Source organism: Aedes albopictus, chromosome 1 (genome assembly GCF_035046485.1).
Source record: "Aedes albopictus strain Foshan chromosome 1, AalbF5, whole genome shotgun sequence".
In the NCBI taxonomy this organism is placed as follows: Eukaryota; Metazoa; Arthropoda; class Insecta; order Diptera; family Culicidae; genus Aedes; species Aedes albopictus.
This window is the reverse complement of record NC_085136.1, coordinates 245,680,099-245,703,126: the sequence shown is the minus strand read 5'-3', so window position 1 is coordinate 245,703,126 and position 23,028 is coordinate 245,680,099. Positions and strand designations below refer to the sequence as shown.

The 23,028-nt window shown below is 41.1% G+C and overlaps 2 protein-coding genes across 8 annotated transcripts in view; one reads left to right on the top strand and one right to left on the bottom strand.

Annotated features, from left to right (window-relative positions):
- The window catches only part of LOC115259476 (very-long-chain 3-oxoacyl-CoA reductase-like), a 67,563-nt gene extending 48,149 nt beyond the window's left edge, over positions 1–19,414 (top strand). For 2 of the 3 annotated variants that reach the window (XM_062846564.1, XM_062846563.1), the window contains exons 4-5: positions 18,251–18,326; positions 18,392–19,414. In XM_062846564.1, coding sequence (XP_062702548.1) covers positions 18,251–18,326; positions 18,392–19,089 — 774 coding nt within the window. In that variant the 3' untranslated portion in view covers positions 19,090–19,414. Of the gene's footprint in view, positions 1–8,029; positions 8,106–8,176; positions 8,920–18,250; positions 18,327–18,391 lie in introns of those variants that run through there. The other variant, XM_062846565.1, reaches the window with a different exon arrangement.
- LOC115259784 (SKI family transcriptional corepressor 2-like) overlaps positions 1–23,028 on the bottom strand; it is an 833,559-nt gene that overhangs the window by 692,659 nt on the left and 117,872 nt on the right. The gene's annotated exons all lie outside the window — the stretch shown is intronic.

The window sequence follows — 23,028 nt, the reverse complement described above, 5'->3', positions numbered from 1 at the left end:
TGTAATTAGAAGGCACGAAATGTTGCTAATTGACCAATAATTGAGAGATAAAGTTTGTGAAAAAAATCGCGTTCTGGTGGGACTCGAACCCACGACTCCGTATTCGCTAGATCGGCGCTTTAATCAACTAACTTCGTGTTACGACAAACTTTGTTCGATCGTAGAGTTATGCGGAGTTCAAAGTAAGCTCGATTTCCTGCCTCAAGGCGTCTCTGAATTTCTCTGTTGGTGTAGTTGTCGGCGGTCACCAGTAAGCTCAAGTATACGAATTCTTCAATAACCATCGCGAATTCATCATCGCCGATAGAGATTCAAGGAGGCGATCACGTTAAATCCTCCCTAAAGCCCTTTGTATCATGTATCATATATTTTGTCTTCGACACATTAATGACTAATCCGATTCACCTTACTCCATCTTTTAGCCGGATGTACGTTTCCGCCATCGTCTATTGCATTAGCAACTTTTATTGGTTATGATTGGATTGTCCTGCGACATTTCTCCCAGAGCCGTTCAGGAAATCTTCCAGTAGTTCCTTCCGAATTTTCTTCAGATATTTCTTTAAGGTTTAGAACAAAATTTTGATATCATGTTTCTCAAAGTGTTTTATGGGATTTCTCAAGAAGCCCCTTCAGTGATTTCTCCTTGAGTCCCTGCTGGATTTTCTGCAATATATCTGGGATTTTTTTTTCAGGAATCTCAGGAAAATAATTCTTCAAAAAATTCTTTCTGCTATTCCTCAAGAAGTCATGCGATCTCTCAAAAAGTTACCAGAAGGACGTCAAAAGGAATACCAGAAGAACGTCGAGGATAAACTCCAGAAAAAAATGAGCGATCTTAGAAAGATCTGCTGCAGAAATCGCAGAAGAAACTTTAGAAAGATTCCTGCAAAGATTCCGGAGAAAATCCCAGAGGGATCATCAGTGCTTTCTTCTGGAGATCCTGTTGGAGCTCCCCCAGTTACTTCTAGTTTTCCTCCAGATTCCTGGGATTCTTCAAGAAGATTCTTCTGAGGTTTTTCAAAACCTTTCTGTGCTATTCCTTCTAGAGTTTCTTCTTGCAATTCCTCCAGTGATTCTGAGATTCTCGAATTTCTTTGGAATCCTCAAAAAGTTAATCCTCGGAATCTTTCAAGAATTCCTTCTTCGATTTTTCAAAATGTTGATTCGGGGAGATCTCCGCAAGATCATCCAGAAGTTCCTTCAGCAGTGCCTTCTGGTATTTCTTAAGTAATAAGATTAGGAATCTTGAAAAAATCTACAAGAACGACACGCGAAGGATCTACTGCGGTAGTGCCAGCATAAAGTTTCTAATTCCTGAAATTTTAGAAGAAAATCCTCAATACGAACTCTTTGAGAAAAATATTTCTCCAGAAAGAAGAAGTTTTTAGAGGAATACCACCACACAAAATGTGCGAAGAAATTGTAGAAGTATTGAGATATCCCAAATACACCTCATTTCAGAATAAAACTATTGGAGAAATACCTGAAGAAAGATCCCTGAGAATCTCAGAAGGAATTCCTGAAAAAAAACAGAACCAAGATCAGGACGAACTCCAAAGGATACTAACGGAAAACGACCAGACGGATTTTGAAGTGTAGATGAATCTCCTTGAATAAACTCCTTGAGGGATCCCAAAACGAATCGCTTTGAAGATTCAGCGGAAGACTTAGTAACAAGTGTCAGTGTAATGTCCGGTATTGATGAGATTTGTCGCATTATAGTATTCGTTAAGATTGTTAAAAAAAAAAAAAGAAAACGTTTATAGGTAGGTTTAGTGTATTGTCCCAAGAATCCTACGTACACAGCCTTCACTGCACTGCCCTATACAAGGACGACGGTAGTTCCGCTAGTCACCATCAGGCTGCACAGGACTGCACGAATGGACGGCCATGGAAGCCGAACTGGGTGGCCATCATGAGGAGGAAGTACGGCGGGTCAATGGCCGAAGGTACAGGGTGAACGATCTCGAGAAACTACGGATGCTTATAAGCCTGGTGATCACCATAGACGAAAGTCGAAAGTGAATGAAAGGAAACAGCAATTCTAAGAAAAGTATATTCGGAAAAAAAGAAGAGTGGAGAATGAGAGAAAGTGTATGAAATTAGGAGAAGAGGAAAGAGAAGTTGAAGAAAATCTGAACATTCAGGTAAATTGCTGCCCATCCGTACAGTGCTTAACTTGCCATTGCGATTCTTCCATTGTGCCCATAGGACCGCGTACCACAAAAGTTCAGCTTATTGGACGCAGTGGCTTAATTTCCCCAACAAGGGAGAAAAAAAAAATAGGACCGCGCGGTATTTATTTTGAAACCGAACTTTGCGGTATCGTTTGGAGCCACACCGCCGCGTAGACTCTACACCACATTTGATAGTGCGTCCGCAAGCCCTGTACCCGGTACGATCAACTAGTGTGCCTACGAAACCCAGGCTTTTTTCCAGTGAGTCCACGGATTACTGAAGCTTCGAGTTCGTCACCACACTCGTGGGGTGTATGGGACAGGAGGAAGGTCCGCGAAGGCTGCAGCCAACGAGAGAGAGAAAGAAGAATAGTTGCTTGCCTCTAGCCCGGAAGAAGAAGCGAAGCCAGTGGACAAGCGAAAGGAGTGGAAGCGAAGGCGTAGCAGTGCGCGAGACCCCGAAGAAGTGAGAAACAAAGTGCGAATAAGGTAGGAATAGAAACGTACGAAAGTGGAAGGCGTCGTCCGGAGCTGAGGGCGGACGCTAGAATACTAGAAAGGGAAAGTGAGAAAAGTAGGACGTCAAAAGGAAGGAGAATAAAAGTGTAAAAGGGAGCGATAATGCAGGGTGTTTCCTTAATCAAATCTACGAGTGTTTTCTTTCCGCGGAATGTCATGAGCGTTTTGCCAACTCTGAGGCTTGAAAACGGGGGTTTTATCTTTGCTGGCCTTTTGCACTGTTACAACTTTTTGCAGAAGCCACAGATTGGGCTGCAAAACGGTGAGTCCATAATGAGAGCATCCAACATACATAGCTCTGGTTCTCACAAGTTCCCATCTCAGGCTTTCACGGGTCAAGCGAGGACAAAGGCCGCCAGCTAAGAGTTGTGTGCATAGCTGGTAGTGCAACATGGACACTGTTGTTTTTTTGACTTCAGCTAGATTGAGGAGGTACGTCCCGAGCGTCTGTTCACCAAGGAGGTGTGACTCAAACAGCGTCTGTTCTGGCATCCAGCGGCTTCCTACACCTAAGGTGGCAGCCCCACCACGGTGGATAAGGGACCTTAGTCCAACAACCTACTGTTCATGAAACCCAAAAAAAAACCATTACAGAAACCAAAAATGAAAGATTACGAACTGATTCAATGACAACGACTTTAGCGTGAAAAAACGGACAAGAATTGGACCTAGGAATGTATTAACCCTAGCCCAGCAGGGTAAACTGGCTGAACTAGCCAATGAGACATGCCGTATGAAGCTTGAGATCCTAGGACTGGGTGAAGTCCGTTGGCCGAACATTGGAGCACACAGATTGGCGTCGGACCAAATTCTGCTATACTCTGCCCTATGAGGTGAGCTCGCTCCTCGCCACCGTGGAGTAAGTTTCCTGCTCAGCGCTCACGCTGTTCTCATGAAGTGGGAACCTGAGGAGAGGATAATTGAAGCTAGATTCAGATCACGGGTTCGAAAACTTACCATGATGCAATATTACGCGCCAATATATGCTGCCGAAATGCAAGACAAAGAGAACTTTTACCACCGACGAACCGACGTGACAGCTAGAACAAATAAATTCAAATTTGTTGTCCGCGACGCCATGATGAAAAATAGCCGAACACTATCGCCACCTCTATAACGGCTCGCGATGATTTGATAGCTCGACACCAAACCCCCGTGTGTTCATATAGGAAACGATTCGCGTCTGTGCTAATTTGACAGAAGCGATCGCTCGCTACGCTGGTCGACCGTTAAATTAGGGGGGACAGTTTTGGATCGCCACTGTCACGTCGCACGGTGGGAAAAATCGACCCAAAAAACGGATCTTTTAACGCCGCTGGTTTCGGTACGTGAAGTTGACCATTTCTGACGTAAAAAATTACGAGAAATCGATTGGTGCTAAATCCATTCACCGCACGGCACGGGATGTGGTCCATTTTGCCCTATTTTCCCCTTTTTTCATACAAAAAGAGAATCAAAATGTACATTTAAACAGCTAACGCGACTGTAGATCATTTAAAATAGCTGCAGGTGTAATTAGAGGTTAATAGAAATCATAAACATACATAAAAGATCCTTTTAAATGCTTATTTTGCCTCATATGCCCCAACAACTGTCGGATATTCACAATCTTCCTAATTATGAATGGATTTTTAATGTTACTGACTTGAAGTTAATTTTTTCGGCATAAACAAAAAGCGCTAGAGCTTTTATCACCAGAATCATCTTCGGGGGTTGTCCAATTTGCCCCATTTTGCCCTATTTTCATGAAAAATGAGATTTAAAATGTATTTATGAAAGACATATATTGCTATGGAACGTTGAAATTAGTTTTAGGTGCAATTGGTAACTAACAGTTATCATGCGCATATAAGAAATATATTTTCCCTATTTTACCCTACATTCCCCTAAAACTGCTGGATAAAAACATATTTTGTATGGTTTTGTAATGCCGCTTGATGCAAAACATGAAGCCTTGGATCATTTTTGATGTATACAAATGCGGTTTATCGATTAATACTACAATCATTCTCGGAATGGTATGAATAGCTGTCCATTTCACCCCAATTCACCCTGATTTTTGTCATGTAATGAACAAATCAATTTGCCCTGATTTTTTGCCATGTAATGAATAAATAAATTTCCCTTATTAGCATTGGTACTGAAACCAATACATAAGACATATATATGACTTTTTCTATAATTTTAGCTTTTGATGGGGAATTAAGGGCATAATAAGCATTTTATAAAATATGTCACATATGCGCTAAACTAACTAAATAGGGCGTCTCAAAGCATCAAATTATTTATATATAAGAAGCCTCATTTAATCAGTTGCGTGCATATTTGCCACAAATTAAGATAAAGGTTAATGCTTATTATACCCTTCATTCCCCACCAGAGTCATATGTTTTAACTGTCCTTTCGATTCCTATTGGTAACAAAAGTCCATCAATTTGGACATAAGCAAATGGGGGAAATCGATTCATTCATGAGGCGACAACAAATCAGGGCAAATTGGGGTAAAATGGACAGCTATTTGTACCCTCCCGTGGATGATTCTAAAACTTATCGATAAACCGTATTTGTACATATAAAAAATGATCTAGGACTTCATGTATTGCAACCAGTGACATTACCAAACAATAGAAAAATGTTATCATCCAGCAATTTTAGGGGCATGTAAGGCAAAATAGGGAAAATATCTTTCATTTATGCGCATGATAGCTGTTAGCTTCCAATTGCAACTAAAACTAATTTCAACGTTCCATTACAGTATCTGTTTCTTATAAATACATTTTAAATCTCATTTTTCTATGATAATAGGGCACAATGGGGCAAATTGGACAACTCCCGAAGATGATTCTGGTGCTAACAGATCTAGCGCCTTTTGTTAATGCAACAAAAATGAAATTCTAATCAGTAACATTAAAAATCTATTCATAATCATATAAAATTCAGAATTTCCAGCAGGTGTTGCGGCATATGGGGCAAAATAAGCATTTAAAAGGATCTTTCATGTATGTTTATGATTTACATTAACCTCTAATTACACCTGCAGCTATTTTCAATGATCTACAGTCGCGTTAGCTGTTTAGAAGTACATTTTGATTCTCTTTTTGTATGAAAAAAAGGGAAAATAGGGCAAAATGGACCACATCCTGTGCCGTGCGGTGAATGAATTTAGCACCAATCGATTTCTCGTAATTTTTTACGTCAGAAATGGTCAACTTCACGTACCGAAACCAGCGGCGTTAAAAGATCCGTTTTTTCGGTCGATTTTTCCCACTGTGCGTCGGTTCGTCGGTGCTTTTACAGCCAACTGAAAGCTGTCATGGACAAGATGCTGAAAGGTGATATCAAGCTCCCCTTGAGCGACTTCAACGCGAAGGTTGGTTCCGACAACTCGGACTATGAGCACGTCATGGGACGCCATGGTCTCGGAGAAATGAGCGAGCACGGCGAGTTGTCTGTAGAGTTTTGTGGCAACAATGACATGATGATTGGGGGATCGCTCTTTCATCATCTACCAGTGCACAAAATTACATGGGTTTTCCGAAATGGCGTCACGGTAAATCAAATCGACCACATCTGTATCAGCAGAAAATGGAGATGGAACCTTTTTGATGTGCGGAACAAACGTAGCGCCGACATTGCGTCATCTCCTAAACGGCAAGATTTAGCTGCGCATTACTAGGATCCATCGGCAGGAGGCGAAAATCGGGAGCCGGTTGAACACACGCCGACTGGAAGACGCTGTGGTCAAACGGTCCTTCGTCGAGGAGCTAGAGAACCGTTCTGTTAATATTCCGAAAGGTTGAAGCGTAGAAGATCAATGGAGCGCCATCAAAAGCGCCTTCATCGCCACCGGCGAGAGTTATTTCGGTACGCATCAGGAGAAAGCAGTGCATTACAGATGATACCTGGAGAAAGATAGAGGATCGAAGGCACACCAAAGCCACGAGCGAAAACACGAGGAGCCAATGCCGTAGCCCATCAGCGCTATTCGGTTCTTCAGAAGTAAGTGAAGCGCTCATGTTGGCGGGACAAAAGAGCGTGGGCGGACTCCCTAGCCAACGAAAGTGAGAAAGCCGCAAATACCGACGACAATCGTCTCCTCTACGATATCTCACGTCGCCTTAGTGGGACTCAGATAAATGCTACAATGCCTGTGAAAGACACATTTGGACAGCTATTGAACGACCTGGCTGACCAGCTGAAACGCTGGTTCGAGCACTTTGGAAACCTTCTTCAAGTGTCGGCCACGTCATCAACACCTCAGCATAAGCCGTCAAGGGTTCGACGCATTACCCGGGTCAACACCGAAGCTCCATCAGTGCAGGAGATAGAAACAGCCATCCGTAGCATGAAATCGAACAGAGCGCCGGTGGTCGATCTCCTATCAGCTGTGATGCTCAAAGCTGATCCCGTAGTATCCGCACAACTACTGCATCAATTATTCTGCAACATATGGGAAACCGCGACATTTCCGGCCAACTGGATGCAAGGCGTCTTAGTAAAGGTACCCAAAAAGGGTGACCTGACTGTATGCGATAATCACGTTGCTATGCATCATTCTCAAAGGCCTCTGCAAAGTGATCCTTAACCGGATACAGGAGAAGATTGACGCAACTTTCCTGTGTGGACCATATTGTTACGCTCCGTATCATCCTGGAGCAAATCAATGAATTCCAAGAGTTCTCTTAACCTGGTGTTCATTGATTACTTATTCAATCTTATCCGGGTTGTCGTTGAAGTGAGGCAAGGATGCACACCGTTACTGTTCCTCGACGAGCTCCTTTCAATTGGGTACTCAGGACTGAAAGTAAGTAATTAGGTACGAAGATACTGTATGGACAAGGAAGACGAACGTTATTTTGGTATAGTTATGCCGAATACCGATGGCCTTACAGCTGTAGCTATATAGGCCCCGTCTGTACTACACTCTCAATGTGATTTTTTAAGAATCGGTTTTGAGTTGAAGGTTCCACATAAAGAACACTTAGTTTGAATGGAACCATTTCACATAGAGATTTAGAAGGAAACATCAGTGAATTAGGTTTACAGATAAGTCTTAGGATAAATCACGCAATAAATACCCTTTTTGAATCGAATAAACCCGTGAAGTTGCTTTATGTACGTTGCATTTCTGTCAAAGGTTGTGTCTTGCTGATCGAAATATATTTCATACACGTGTGCTGTAAGTCATCTTGATGGTCCTTGGTCATGGTAATGCATACGAGAAGTGTAGTCTCGCCGCAGTAAGTTGCCAGCAATCATCATTAGTATTTTACATCAATTCCTAGGCTGCATAGTGACGAACTCATCACTCTTTTCCTCGAAACTTTTTCCAGCTTGCCAAGAAGGGTCTTAACGTGATTCTTGTCAGCCGAACCCGGTCGAAATTGGAAAACGTTGCTCAAGAAATCGGTAAGCACATTATTGGTTGATTAACTGTAAAGCCATAGTCGTTCGACTTCTAACCAACCCGTTTTCATCAGAGGCCGAATCCAAAATCACCACCAAAATCATCGCGGTAGATTTCACCTCTGGACCAGAAATCTACGAAACGATTGCCAAGCAGACGGCCGGTCTGGAAATCGGTGTCCTGGTCAACAACGTCGCCATGTGCTACGATATTCCCGAGCGGTTTCTTCAGCTACCCGATCAGGACAAGTTGACCACCGACCTGGTCACTTGCAACGTCATCTCCGTGACTCACATGTGCAGCCTAGTCCTTCCGGGAATGGTCAACCGAAGGAAGGGTGTCATCATCAACATCTCATCAGTATCGTCGGTCATTCCATCTCCGATGCTGGCGGTCTACGCTGCCACCAAGGCATTCGTTACGAAATTCAGCAACGACCTAGCCACGGAGTACGCCAAGCACGGCGTACTGATTCAAGCGGTCCTTCCTGGCCCGGTTGCCACCAACATGTCCAAGATCCGGAAATCTACGTGGCTGGCTTGCTCGCCGCAGAAATTTGTAGGCGACGCGTTGCGCACGTTGGGAATTGCTCGGCAAACTACCGGATACTATCCACATGCCCTGATACAGAAAATTATGGATATCTTGGACTTCCTAACGCCAGCTGGTGCTCGCCTCGTTACTTTGAAGACACTGGAGCATGCCCGAGCAGAAGCTCACCGGCTAGCCGCAAGAAAATAGGCAAATGGCTTAATGTGGTGAATTGTGACCAGTGTTTTTTGTGGAATACATTTTTTTGGGAAATATCCTGTGGAATCAATTCATTTAATGATCTAAAATAATCCGAAAGACTTGAGATGCTAGTGCTCAAATTGGGCCGTCTCTTATTTTGCAAGAAAGGCCTGCCCATAAACTACGTAGACTTTAAGGTGAGGAGGATACTGCCGTGAATCGCAAGTCAGTCCCGCATATGTAAAAAGTAGGTATTGAGAAAATGGACCCTGAAGTATTCAAATTCGATTAATATGAAAAACTTCAAAACATTGCCGTGACTTGAAAACTTCTGTGATCATCGTGAAACTTTCACAAATTGTTTCAAACGTAAAGAGGAGGTAACTGTAGAAAATTTAAAAGTAACAAAAACATTGATCAATTTTGTATTGGAAGGTACAAAAGTTCGTAATGGGACTGACTTGCTATTACTTTTCATTATGGGACAATCTGACTAGGCGTTGTTTTTCAATTTTACTGAACAAATTATATATTTTTATTTACGTAGCTGATAGATCATTGGAAGGAAGGTCGAAAACGGGTATTAAATATAGAAATAAATAAATTTTGCTCAAAATGCAGATGGGACTGACTTGCGATTCATGGCAGGATATGTCTGGCAAAAATTTCGAGAATTTTGTATGGACAAAAGTCTACGAGGGGGAAGGGAGGTCTGAGATGGTCAAAAATGAGTTTAGTTAGATTATGGACAGCACCAAATTGGATGTGTTGAAATTTTCTCAACAGGCCTAACTTCTAAAAAAATGTAGTGTAACTGATGATTTTAGGACCCTGAAGGATACCAAAAAATTCCCAGGTAACCACTAAGCACTGTTCGGGGCATTAAAATGGCCATTAAGCAGCTTTTCAGTGCTGAAAAGCTCAATATAAGCATTAATAATGCTTATAGGCACTATAACCAGTAAGAACTAAAATAAGCCCTGTAAGCCTATATAAAGCCTACTAGCTGTAAAGAAGTTTGTCAGTACTGTCACAGGGCTTGGGGCACATGACGTTTATATCAATCAAAATAGATTTCGACCACAACAGACTCAAGTCATCGGTCATGATCAATACATTTTAAACATCCATGTCGGACGGGATTGGCGAAACGGGATCATTTTTGTTGTTGGAATGCTACTCGGAATGGTGTTGTTAAATAGATAATGGAATCTGGTTTTCTTGATTATTCCATTTTTGCAATCAAGACGAACTCCAGATTATTTCCCTCCTCTTCTGAAACGTTTCCCGACTACTATCTACCCCCGTTGTTTTGACCGCATGTAATCTGAACACTTTCTAATTTGACCCCCGCTTATCTGCATATCGTTCAAACTAAAAATGGTACAAACGACATCCTGCCAATGAAACGGGGTGAAACAATAGAGTTAATAAACTATAGAGGAAGAATGTCGCTGGCATCGCTGCCGAAACATCTCTTGCTGGCGGAGATAGGCCGGGCTATAAATGTCAAAGCGAAAAAGTATGCAGTTTGACAGATAGATACCCGACATGTTTGCGAGCGAGAACAAAGGGACCAGCAGCGACATTCGTCCTCTATAGTTTATTAACTCTATTGGTGAAACGGAACGCAGAATCAAAATAAAACAGCAAATATAGGCTAATTCAGATGACTCATTTTTTGCTCTAGAAGTTGCTATTTTCCATTGGTAATGGCTTCCATTATCATCATTCTTGATGCCCACGCCAACAGACACCGGATTGGCTAGCTAACAAAAAATCCGGAAGATCGCCCTCCGGAGGCATAGCAAGAGCTGCTCAAATTAATCATATAAATTGTTCGTAAGCACCTACCGGATCTAAACGCAACTGAAAGAGAATTAAATTTTCTTTCCAAAAAGTGCTCGTTTGTTTCTCTACGATGCGGAATTTGATACGAAAAAATGAAAAAAGTGCACTTTGCCCGCCATGTGAAATTTTGGCGGAGTCACGTTTTTCATAGGGTTCTCATTCCTGCCACCAGATGCGGAGGGATCGTTAGCTTCCGTTGGATTTGCCTATGGTTGCCAGCAGTGTGTTTTTCGACGCCCACAGGGTTGCTAGATGTTCAAATTAAAAATAAACCCCGTTGGTTTGCATGAGGTGTTGTTCAAACCAACGGGGGTAGACGTATTTATATAAATATTGCTTCTCCTGCATCAATTCCTGCATTCGTCACCACCAAGCTTTCCACTGAATTTTCCTCATCCCACAGCTTTTTGAACCATCGAAATGCCCAAACTTTTGTTTTTCATGGTATAAATACTAGTTTGATCACACCATCCCCATGGTGCATTGATGGAGCAGATGGGAAAGGCAACGGTCTTGGACTTTTGATCAGGAACCCGGAGGACAACAGCTAGAATCTGAATGAAGTAGCAAAAAAGCAACTTCAACGGAAGCGAAAGAAGTTAGAAAACAACAGGTGATAAACAAAATATTTTTTTCTTTTTTCTTTGTCTCACTTTTGACAACTTTCGCTCCAGAGACTTGGTACGATATTTTGAAGTTGGCCGTATATCAGCCGAATAATTCGCCAAAAGTAGCTTTTGAGCAGATCTATAAGAGGATATAGAGCCAATTAGCTCTGTTAGCCAGGTTCTACATTCGACTATAAAGCCGACTTAATGCCATTTTTACGGCTTATGGTTACTTGGGGTATTATTCGGCTGATATACGGCCTACTCCAACCCACCGTACCGAGTCTCTGAGAGAAAGAGCTATCAAAAGTGGGTCAAAGAAGAAAGAAAAAATAAATAAAATGATTTGTCTATCTTCTGTCTTTTTGTGACATCTTATGCTTCTGTCGATTTTTTATGCTGCTCTATCCAGATTCCAGTCGATGTCCTCAAGGTCCTCTTAAGTGTATTCGCATCATGCTTCTCATCTGCTCCACCAGCGCATCATGGATTGCGCTTTCTTAAACCCGTATTTAAAGCAGACGAATCTTCAACATCATGATGTTCTAATCTAATGCATTAGATTCCGTTCAGTAGCATCGGCCGAGGAAACAGTTTATACGAAACCGAGTGAGAAGCTGATGGAATCCGAGAGATCACCATCGTTGATTTGTCCGGAGACAAACATGATTATTAGAGTGGGTCAACGTTGTATGGAGAAACTTTAAATTTGATCGTATCAACCCGGAACAAAGCTTTTTTAATATATATCAACGTCCAAAACCACTGTGCAAAATTTGGGAGTGATTGGTTGCGTCCCCGTATTCCGCATTGCGATTGAATTTTGTATGAAAGTTAATTTGGGAAAACGTACTTTTTTGCATTTTACTCATAAGTGGAATTCTTTTGTCTAATACCATGTAACTAATGACGTTAAAGTATAGCCTAGAATATGCCTAAAAACTTTGCCGAAGACCGCAAAGTAATCCGACGCTTGTGAAAAAAGTTATTCGCTTGGTAACTTAGGCCAAAAATTGAGATTTTATTATTAATGTTATACCTTTACATGTTAAATGTTAAGCACCACCGGGCAATCTGTACGTTATAATTTTTTTCACAAATGTCGGATCACTTTGCGGTCTTGGGCAAAGTTTTTCGGCATATCCTAGGCTATACTTCAACGTCATTAGATTGTTTTAGACAAAAAAATTCCATTTGTGAGAAAAATGCAAAAAAGCACGTTTTCCCATACTAAATTCTATACAAATTTCAATCGCAATGCGGAATACGGGGAAGCAACCAATCGCTCCTAAATTTTGCACAGTTGGTTTGGACGCTAAAAGGAATCGAAAAAGCTTAGTTCCGAAAAATCGACTTTGTTGACCCAGTCCACTGGCGTAGCCACGGGGGGGGTTTTAGGGTTAAAACCCTCCCCAGAGCCAAAATTTGAGAAACAAATTTTCAGTTGAAGCGCTTTGCGACGAAAAAATTTTTCGGCTGCGCCGCAATTTTCAAATTACGAATAGAATTGCTCATTACTGTTTACAAAATATAAGTGTCAAACCAAAAAAGGTATCATTGATAGTTGAAAACCCCTCCCAGAGACAATTTCTGGCTACGCCACTGACCCAGTCTAATGATTATGTTCTAGTGGGGTTTGCGGGTTTGAGATAGAGGAGGCGAATCCGTAGCATATAGAGGAGAAATTTGAGCTGTTTTTCGTATTTTAACGGATAAACAAACATTCTATCCGGATCATTCTATCTGGATCACAATTCCAGATAAATAATAGCTTTTAGGGAAACAGCTACATACGTGGTCTATTAAATGCGGTGTTACATGCTAATAACTTTTGTTTTCTAACCTTTCTGCTGAACTTCATTCACATTCAGTATTGTTCCATAGTTTTGTTTTGGTTGTCACGATTGTCAGGCAGTTTAAGCCGTTCAACAACACTAACAGCCTTCTTATTCGGCTTGAAGATACAGGGTTAACACGCGCTACAAGTTAGCGTTATATACCGATATACGGCCTATATTAGGGTTTACGATTGACAGGGCCTGTAAGCATTTGGAAACCTCTTACAGAGCTTGTTGGCACTGGAAAGCTGGTTAACGGCCTATATAACGCTTATAACAGTGCTTAAGGTTACCTGGGTAATTTTAAAGTGTATTCGATTCCCTTAAACTATTTTACTTTGATACACGGAGACAAATTTCGTTCGTGTGAAACAAAAATATTCATGTTTATTTGGTAAACTGATAAAATATTTAAAACTAAAATATTTATTTTTAAAACTAACTCAATTACAAATTGATGTGATTTTTTGGCGCTATATCGGTCTTCGGGTTTCTTTAAAAACAACCGGTTAGGTTAAAAGCCTAATTGATTTCTACAATACCCATTGAGATATACAGAATAGTCCTAAATATCAGCCAAAAATATAAAAATTTTGATTGTCCACGAAACAAAATTTACAAAAATGCTCAATCTATACCCCGTCTAAAGGCGGGGTTGGGTATTAGAGGGTTAATTCACGAACTATTCTGAGGATTCCTTCAGGATTGCTTCAAGATTTTTTCAGCGATTTCTTCAGTACTTCCTCCGAGGATTTCTTCAGAAACTCCTCCTGGGACTCTTCTAGGGATTCTTCCAGAAATTTCTCAAGGGATTCCTTCAGAAATTACTCTAGGCATTTCTCCAAGAAATACTCCAGACAGGGATGGGAACACTTACTTCGAAAGAGGTACACTCACTTCCTGTTTTCTCAGCTCAGTAGCGTGCAATCAAAAAACGATGTATGAACGACTTTTGCCTTGTGATTCTGTCTAAAAGTTTGTCAATTACAATAGGGGTCGCACACGCATACCGATATCGTGAGGAAGCTGCGAAGGCAACTCTCCACGAGTTGAATGTAAATTACACCTACTTCGTGGAGAGTCGCTTTCACAGCTCTGTCACGACTTTAGGATTCGTGTGCGACCCCTACTCCATTCGGCAAAATTTTAGACAAAACCACAAGGCAAAAGTCATCCATACAACGTTTCTTTATTGCATGCTTGTGAGCTGAGAAAATAGCAAGTGAGTGTAACTCTTTCGAAGTGAGTGTTCCCATCCCTGACTCCAGGGATTCCTTCGGGAATTTATGCAGGGTTTTCTCCTGGAATTTCACTAGATATTCCTCCAGGAATTCTTCTAGAGATTCATCCTGAAATTCCTACAGGCGTGTCTCCAGGAATTCTTCCAAACCTTTCTTCTGGGAATCCTCGAAATATTGTTCAAAGGATTCCTCCAGGTATTCTTTCAGGTATTCCTCCAGGCATTCCCCCACGAGTTCCTCCAGCAATTCATCCAGGGATTTCCAAAAGAATACCTCCAGATATTCCTCCAGGAATTCTTCCGGGTATTCCCTTCAGAAATTATTCTGCAGGAGTTTCTCAAGAGATTTCAGAAATTTCATAATCATATTTCAGAAATTCCTCCCTGAATTCCTTCAGGGATTCCTCCGGGTTTTTCTTCAAGAATTCCGCCAGGAATTTGTCCGGAAGTTTCTCCAGGTATTCCTCCAGGAATTGTTGAAGGGATTCTTTCAGGCCAATATCTAGGGATTTCTTAAAGAATTCCTCCAGGGATTCCTTCGGGAATTCCACCGGAAACTCCTCCAAGGATCTCTGAATAAATTCCATCAGAAAGTTCTCTTGAACTTCTTCCAGAAATTTCCCAAGGGATTTCTTCAGATATTTCATAAGGGATTCCTCCCTGAATCCTTCAGGGATTCCGTCAAGAGATTTTATCAGAAATTTCATAAGGGAATCCTCCCTGAATTCCTTCAGGGTTTTCCTCCAGGAACTCTTCCACGGATTTCGCCAGGAATTTGTCCAGAAGTTTCTCCAGGCATTCCTCCAGAGATTCATCCAGGAATTACTGCAGGGATTCTTCCAGGCCATCTTCTAGGAATTTCTCCATGAATTTCTCAAGAGATTTCTTCAGAAATTTCATAAGGGATTCCTCCCTGAAGTCTTTCAGGGATTTCTCCGGGTTTTCCTCCAGGGATTCCTCCGGGTTTTCCTCCAGGAACTCCGCCAGGGATTCCGCCAGAAGTTTCTCCAGGCATTCCTCCAGAGATTCCTCCAGGAATTGCTGCAGAGATTCCTCCAGGCCATCCTCTAGGCGTTTCTCAAAGAATCCCTCCAGGGATTCCACCGGGAATTCCACCAGAAATTCCTCCAAGGATTTCTGAAGAAATTCCATCAGAAAGTTCTCTTGGACTTCTTCTAGAAATTTCTCAAGGGATTTCTTCAGTAATTTGTCCAGAAGTTTCTCCAGGCATTCGTCCAGAGATTCCTTCAGGAATTGCTGCAGGGATTCTTCCAGGCCATCCTCTAAGAATTTCTCAAGAAATTTCTTCAGAAATTTCATAAGGGACTCCTCCTTGAATTTCTTCAGGAATTCCACCGGGTTTTCCTCCAGGAACTCTGCCAAGGATTCCGCCAGGCATTTGCCCAGAAGTTTCGCCAGGCATTCCTCCAGGAATTGCTGCAGGGATTCCTCCAGGCCATCATCTAGGGATTTCTCGAAGAATTCTTCCAGATATTCCTCCAGATTCCTCCAAAAATTGCTGCAGGGATTCTTCCAGGCCATCCTCTAGGAATTTCACAAGAAATTTCTTTAGAAATTTCATAAGGGACTCCTCCCTTAATTCCTTCAGGGATTCCTCCGGGTTTTCTTTCAGGAATTTGTCCAGAAGTTTCACCAGGCATTTCTCTAAAGATTCCTCAAAGAATTGCTAAAGGGATTCCTCCAGGCCATCATCTAGAAATTTCTCAAATAATTCCTCCGGGAACTCCACAAGAAATTTCTCCAAGGAATTCTAAAGAAATACCATCAGACAATTTCCTTGCACTTCTTCCAGAAATTTCCCAAGGGATTTCTTCAGAAATTTCATAAGGGATTCCTCCCTGAATTCCTTCAGGGATTTCTCCGGATTTTCCTCTAGGAATTTCGCCAAGAATTTGTCCAGAAGTTTCTCCAGGCATTCCTCCAGAATTGATGCAGGGATCCCTCCAGGGATTTTTGAAAGAATTCCTCCGCGGATTCCTCCGGGAATTCCACCAGAAATTCCTCCAAGGATCTAGGAATTCATTCTGGAATTGCTCCAGGAATTTTGACAAGGATTCCATTCAAGCTCTAATTAGAGGTATATCTTTTTGGAATGATTTACCATCCGAAATTCAAATTACTAATTCATCCCTGGGGTTTAAGAAAGCATGTTCACAATTCTTTATTCAACCATAATTGGGCAAAAGTTGTTGCACAAGTTTTCTCACGTTGCCATACTACCGAACTACGCTTGAACAGAAAAGACAAAGTCTTAAGACTATAGAGATATCAAACGATTTTTTTATCTGTATTAACGAGATTTTTAGCCCCAGGCTAGTTCATCTCGGGACCTAGGCTTTACTTCCCTTCTGAAGGAAGAACCCACATTTTGTGTTGGGAGTGGGATTCAATCCCAGGTCCTCCAGTTATTCCTTCAGAAATTTCTCCAGGGATTCCTGTAGGAATTCCTTCAGAGATTACTTCAAAAATTGTTGCAGGGATTCCTCCAGGATATCGTGAAGGAATTTCTCCAAGAATTCACTCAGAAACTTCTCAAGGGATTTCTCCAAAAATTTCTTCGAGATTTTTTTTTCTGGAATTCCTTAACAGATTTCCTCAGAAATTTCTCCAGGAACTCCTCCCAAAATTCCTCCAAGAATTCTTCCTGGAATTACGTCAGGATTTTTTCCAGGGATTTCTCCAGGGATCCCTCCAGGAATATCTCAAAAAATTTCTCCAGAGGTTCCTCTAAGCATTCTTGCTGAATTGCTTCAGGAATTCCCCAGCAATTCATCCAGAAAATCACCCAGGATTTTTTCTAGGGATTTCTCTAGGAATTGCTCTAGGAATTCTTCCAGGGATTGCTTCAGGAATTCCTCTAAAGATTCTCTTCAAAAATTGATTCAGGGGTTCCTTCAAAAATTTCAGAAATCTTTTCCAGGGATGCAGCCTGCAATTTATCGAGGATTACCTGAAGATTTTTTTTCTTTTCTCCAGCGATTTGCATTGGAAAGCTTCAAAATAGTTTTAAAGGATTGCATACAGGAGCTAGGAAATTCTCGAAGAAGTCATCCAGGAATTCTTTCATAATAATCTCCAATAAATCTCATCCACGGATTTGTTCATTCCATGAATTCCTCTAGAAACTCCTTCAAGGATTCTTCCAAAAATTGGTCAAGGGACTCCTTCAGAACTTCTGAAGTGTTTCCACCAACGATTGTTTTAGGACTTATCCTAGGATTCAATGTATGAAGTGAACAACTTTGCATATAAATAGAACAAAAATCGATTTCAAATCATCAGCCTTGTATGAAAAGTCGAAAAAATTCCTTCGTTTTCGAACTCAGAGCTTGATTCTACACTAAAAATGACCATTAGCTTACCGAGTTCAAAAATGCTGTATACTAGTGTTATGTATCATTAGCCACAACTATGTATTTACTTCAAACATTAAATAATAACATAACATTAATGATAACAACGGCAAAAGCCCAACGCGTCGCGTCATCAGGTGCGGAGAGAACAAGCGAATAGTAATTTACCATTCCACCAGTCGAGCAGATAAGAGAAAGTGCAATAGCATAAAGGAACATCAGACTCCCTGTAGCATTTAGGGCCGATTTCTTCACCCTGGCTTAAGCGTTAAACCAGGTTTAACTATATGGGTAAGCCTGGCTTACCGGTTAAGCCGAGGTGAAGAAATCGACCCTTAGAGACATCCATGATTCATACATATATCACGTTATGCTGAAAGGGCGGTCCGTCTTATTCCATTTTCTCCTATACCACACATCATGCACTTGCCGACATCCGCTTTGTACATCCACCTGATATGCCAAGTAAAACTTGTTTTTCCTCTTTTCCCCTTCTTCCCACAGCTCGCCAAGAAGGGCCTCAACGTGGTGCTGGTCAGCCGAACCCTGTCCAAGCTGGAAGATGTTGCCAAAGAGATTGGTAAGACAAACGACACAATCAATAATGATCCATTCCACCTCATAACTCTCACCACTCTTCCGCAGAGTCCGAATCCAAGGTTCAAACCAAGGTCATCGCTGCCGATTTCACCGGTGGAGCGGAGATCTACGAAACGATCGCCAAGCAAACGACCGGTTTGGAAATCGGTGTCCTGGTCAACAACGTCGGCATGAGCTATGCCAACCCGGAACGGTTCCTCGAACTGCCCGAGCAGGAAAAACTAGTTGCCAACCTGATCACGTGCAACATCTTTTCGGTGACTCGCATGTGCAGCCTGTTCCTCCCGGGAATGGTCGAGCGCCGAAAGGGAGTCGTCATCAACATCTCGTCCCTGTCGGCGGTCATTCCGGCACCGATGTTGACGGTCTATGCCGCTTCCAAGGCGTTCGTGGACAAGTTCAGCGACGACCTGGCCACCGAGTACGCCAAACACGGCATTCTGGTTCAGTCGGTCCTGCCCGGCCCGGTCGCCACCAATATGTCCAAGATTCGACGATCCACGTGGATGGCCTGCTCGCCGAAATCGTTCGTGTCCAATGCCCTGAGCACGTTGGGCATTGCGCGCCATACCACCGGATACTACCCGCACTCGTTGCTGCAGCTGAGCATCGACATGCTGGGATTCGTCTCGCCGGCTGTTTCCCGTAAGATCACGCTGAAGACAATGGAGAATATTCGTGCCAGAGCTGTGAAGCGCGCCGTCAGCAAGGGAGAAAGCAGCAAGGGGGAAAGCAGCAAGTAGACTAGAAATTTGAACGACTCGATATTACTTCGGCAGGTTAAGGCGCCAGACGCTTTTTACGATTTCTATTTAGGGTTATTTTTTTAAGATTCAACTTGAACTGAAGAAACCTTGTCAACTCCGTAGCTTATTCAAACACAATGTTAGTTTATTGACAACCTTCGTATCGCTTGGTTGTGTTCAACAGAATAAAAATGGAAGAAGGCATTTGTTATAATAGGTACGTGTACAATAAATGGCGATAAGTAGTAATTTTGTGTTAATGGTAGACAAAGATGAACAATACAAAGCGTAGATTTAAGGTTCAATTACCTAGGAGAAATGATACCATTGAGGAATCTTTCGATGCTCTAGAATATTCCGAAATCCATTCGAAACCTCCGTTGGTGTTTAATAACGTCTTTCAGCAAAATAAGAGGGATACAATGGATTACCCGTGCCTTCACAGATGCCAGCTGTAGTAAAATTCTTGTCATTATAAAATCGGTCATCAACCGCACCCAATTGTTTTCGAGTAATCTGTTCCACTGCAAAAAAAAAAATCCACGCATAGCGCTACATTGGTCGATGCGGAGAGTAGGAAATCAGTTAAAACCCTTTGGAGCCGGAGGGGTCATATATGGACCCCAACAAAGAAATACAATTGAAGAATTCACACATTGAATAAAACAGAACACTATCTTCGACAAAGTTGTTGCAAATTGAGTCCTTTGTTATGAAAAATGGGAACATTTGTATTTGCGACTTTATCAACATCCTAGACCATTCTGAACACCATGAAGTTTGGAGAAACGAAATAATTGACATATCAGTTGTTCCAAAAGCTGAATTTGGGTATGGGTTACGTTTATATACATTCATTTAACCTTCGTCAAGAATATTGAAACGTGCTTCATATTCTAGGATGTTCTATAGTGAAGTCCTTCAAATCTACAAGAATCATTCTATGTGTTTCCGCAATAAACAATAACATTACATAGGAATCTGCTGGGATCCGTGAAGCTCTTGAAATCTATACAGCCATTTCATAGAAAAACGATATAGTGTATCTCCGATTGTCGTGAAACTTGGTGGGCTTGTAGTTCTTCGGAAATAATATGACCCGTATTTGTTTATTTCGTCATTAGGGTGACCAATTTTCATATAGGGTGGTCCAAAAAATTAAGGTTTTTCAAAACTATTTTTTTTTTCAAAAAATCGTAACTTTTGACCAGTTGACCGATTTCAAACTTCTTTTTTTTTGTTTGAAAGCTATTGAATTTAAGTTTTCAGGAAAAATACGCTAAAGGGGCTAAAATGTAAAGAGTACTATAAAATATGCAAATATATTAGTTTTTTCACGTTTTCATGGTCTCGGGACCAAAGAGGTACCCTGGTTTTATATTTTTATCAGAAAATTCAGGACATTTGGCGTAACATATCAAAAAATCAGAGATGTATGTTTTTTAGTTTTTGAGATATGATTTTTTGAAAATAAAAGGTCAAATTTTCCCATACAAGACAATTTTTTAAATTTGATTATATTTTGATTCCTTATAATATTAACCACCAGGAATCACTTTAAAAAGAAATACTATGCATAGTTTTATGAAAATTTGCAATTTCAAGCAATTTTAGAGTAGCTAGTACTAAAATATATGGCTCTATATTCAAAAAATCATATCTCAAAAACAAAACAACATACATTTCTGATTTTTTGATATGTTACGCCAAATGTCCTGAATTTTCTGATAAAAATATAAAACCAGGGTACCTCTTTGGTCCCGAGACCATAAAAACGTGAAAAAACTAATATATTTGTATATTTAATAGTACTCTTTACATTTTAGCCCCTTTAACGTATTTTTCCTACAATTCAATAGCTTTCAAACAAAAGAAAGAAATTTAAAATCGGTCAAATGGTTCAAAAGTAACGATTTTTTGAAAATTTTTAGTTTTGAAAAACCTTGATTTTTTGAACCACCCTATATGAAAATTGGTCACCCTAATGACGAAATAAAAAAAATACGGGTCTAAATATTTCCGAAGAACTACAAGCCCACCAAGTTTCACGACAATCGGAGATGCACTATATCGTTTTTCTATGGAATGGCTGTATATTGTCATTAACAGACAATATAGGGTGTCGAGTTCACTCCCGATTACGTGCACTTTCGGATACTGCAGAAATTTCGAATACCTCACTCAAGTAACGAACAGCGATTTATTATTCACTCCGTTCTCCGATGTGGTTACACTTCTACTGCCCCAAGCTCGCATTTGCTGCAGCTGCATCTAGCTACCTCTCTCGTTTTCAAGGTTTTATTGTCTCTCCTCTTCTAAAGGCTTTTTAGCAAAGGGTCCATCCATGGTTTTTATCTGTTTTTATATACTCTACATAGGGTTGTTGTGAATAGTTCCTATACGTTAGGATTTTAGAGTTAGGGTTAGGGTCAGCAGCTGCCTATTGGTGGTTGCGTACAAAGAACAGTGCGTTTTAGTTCGCGAAAAGCATAACAACGATAAATTGTGCACTGTGGTTGGGAGATTTGTGCGTGAACTAATACTACAACGTAATATAGTTTTATACTGTAATCATTTACTATTAATTTAATTAATATTTTATTAATTTGCAGTTTTTGAAGCTGGACAGGAGCAATGAAAAGTACTCCATCAATTGCTTTGGATGCCCTTCTCAATTCCATTGCATCAATTTGTTAAACTGCAAGCGGTAAAAAGTGCCCTGCAGTTTAAACATTACAATAAAGTCCTAGGCGGGGATCTTGTTGGACATTTGAGGATCATCAAAGACTTCAAATTAAACATAGCATAGCATAGCATAGCCGACCGTACACATCCTGGGGTGGCTGTCGATAGAGACGTTCAATGCGCCAGAAAAGATGCCTGGGACTTGACAAACCTTTCATTGAACGACCTCGACACCTGGCCAGGTCCTTACGATCAGCGGGGATGGGGAGGAAATGTTGATTAGATATCTACTCAGAATATGTCCAAGAACTTGGCCCACTTCATAGATATCTGGAGTTGGATTTTGAATAGGAATTTATGGGACGCTTTCCTTGGCGAGAAAGCAAACTTTTGGCATATTTATGAATATAGTAGGTTATTGAAATTTTCATTTACCTGAATAGATCTGAAAGTAATAATTAGTTATACAAATAAAATGGCTAGATCTCACCAAACTGGATCATTTTTCTGCTGATTGCTTCCAAAAATTCCATTTTCTTTTGATGAGACCTTCTTCCTTCTTCCTCAACAGGCCATGTCGTCTCAGCAGGGGGTATTACCGGTCTCAACTGGAAAATTTCCTCCCAGGAATCGAGATTGTTGAACTTCAGGGTTAAGCTTTCCAATTGATCGGGAATCTTGCAGTTTGCCGTTGACGCCGATCCGCAGCAGCATTAAAATTTTAATTCAGCCAAATCTAGTATCTTCAAGTTGAGTCATGGACGCGAAAAAAACTGGCTGCCGAAATTTTCGACACGTCAACACGCGCGCACAGACTCATCAAAGACTTCAAATTAAACATGGACATAAAAACAGTAGAAGATTGGATGATAACGAAGGCCAACTATGATGATCCCTTCAAAGTGGTGAAACCATGTCGCTATGTTTGGGATGCTGGTGGGCCAAGTTTACGTCCAGGTTCTATTGTATTTTATACTGATGGATCCAAGATGGGAGAAAATACTGGAGCTCTATAAAAACACCTTGACTGGAGCTGGTGTTTTTGGCCCCGGTATCAGTAAGGCTATACCAATGGGATGCAGTCCCACTGTATTTCAAGCGGAAGTTCAAGCCTTTCTAGAGTGTGCCAACATTTGTCTGAAAAGAAATACACTGAAGTTTTTTTTTAAGACGGTAATGGTGCCGCGTAAAAAAAACGCGTAAAAAAACCGCGTTATTTCAAAAACCGTCGTAAAAAAACCGCCATATTTC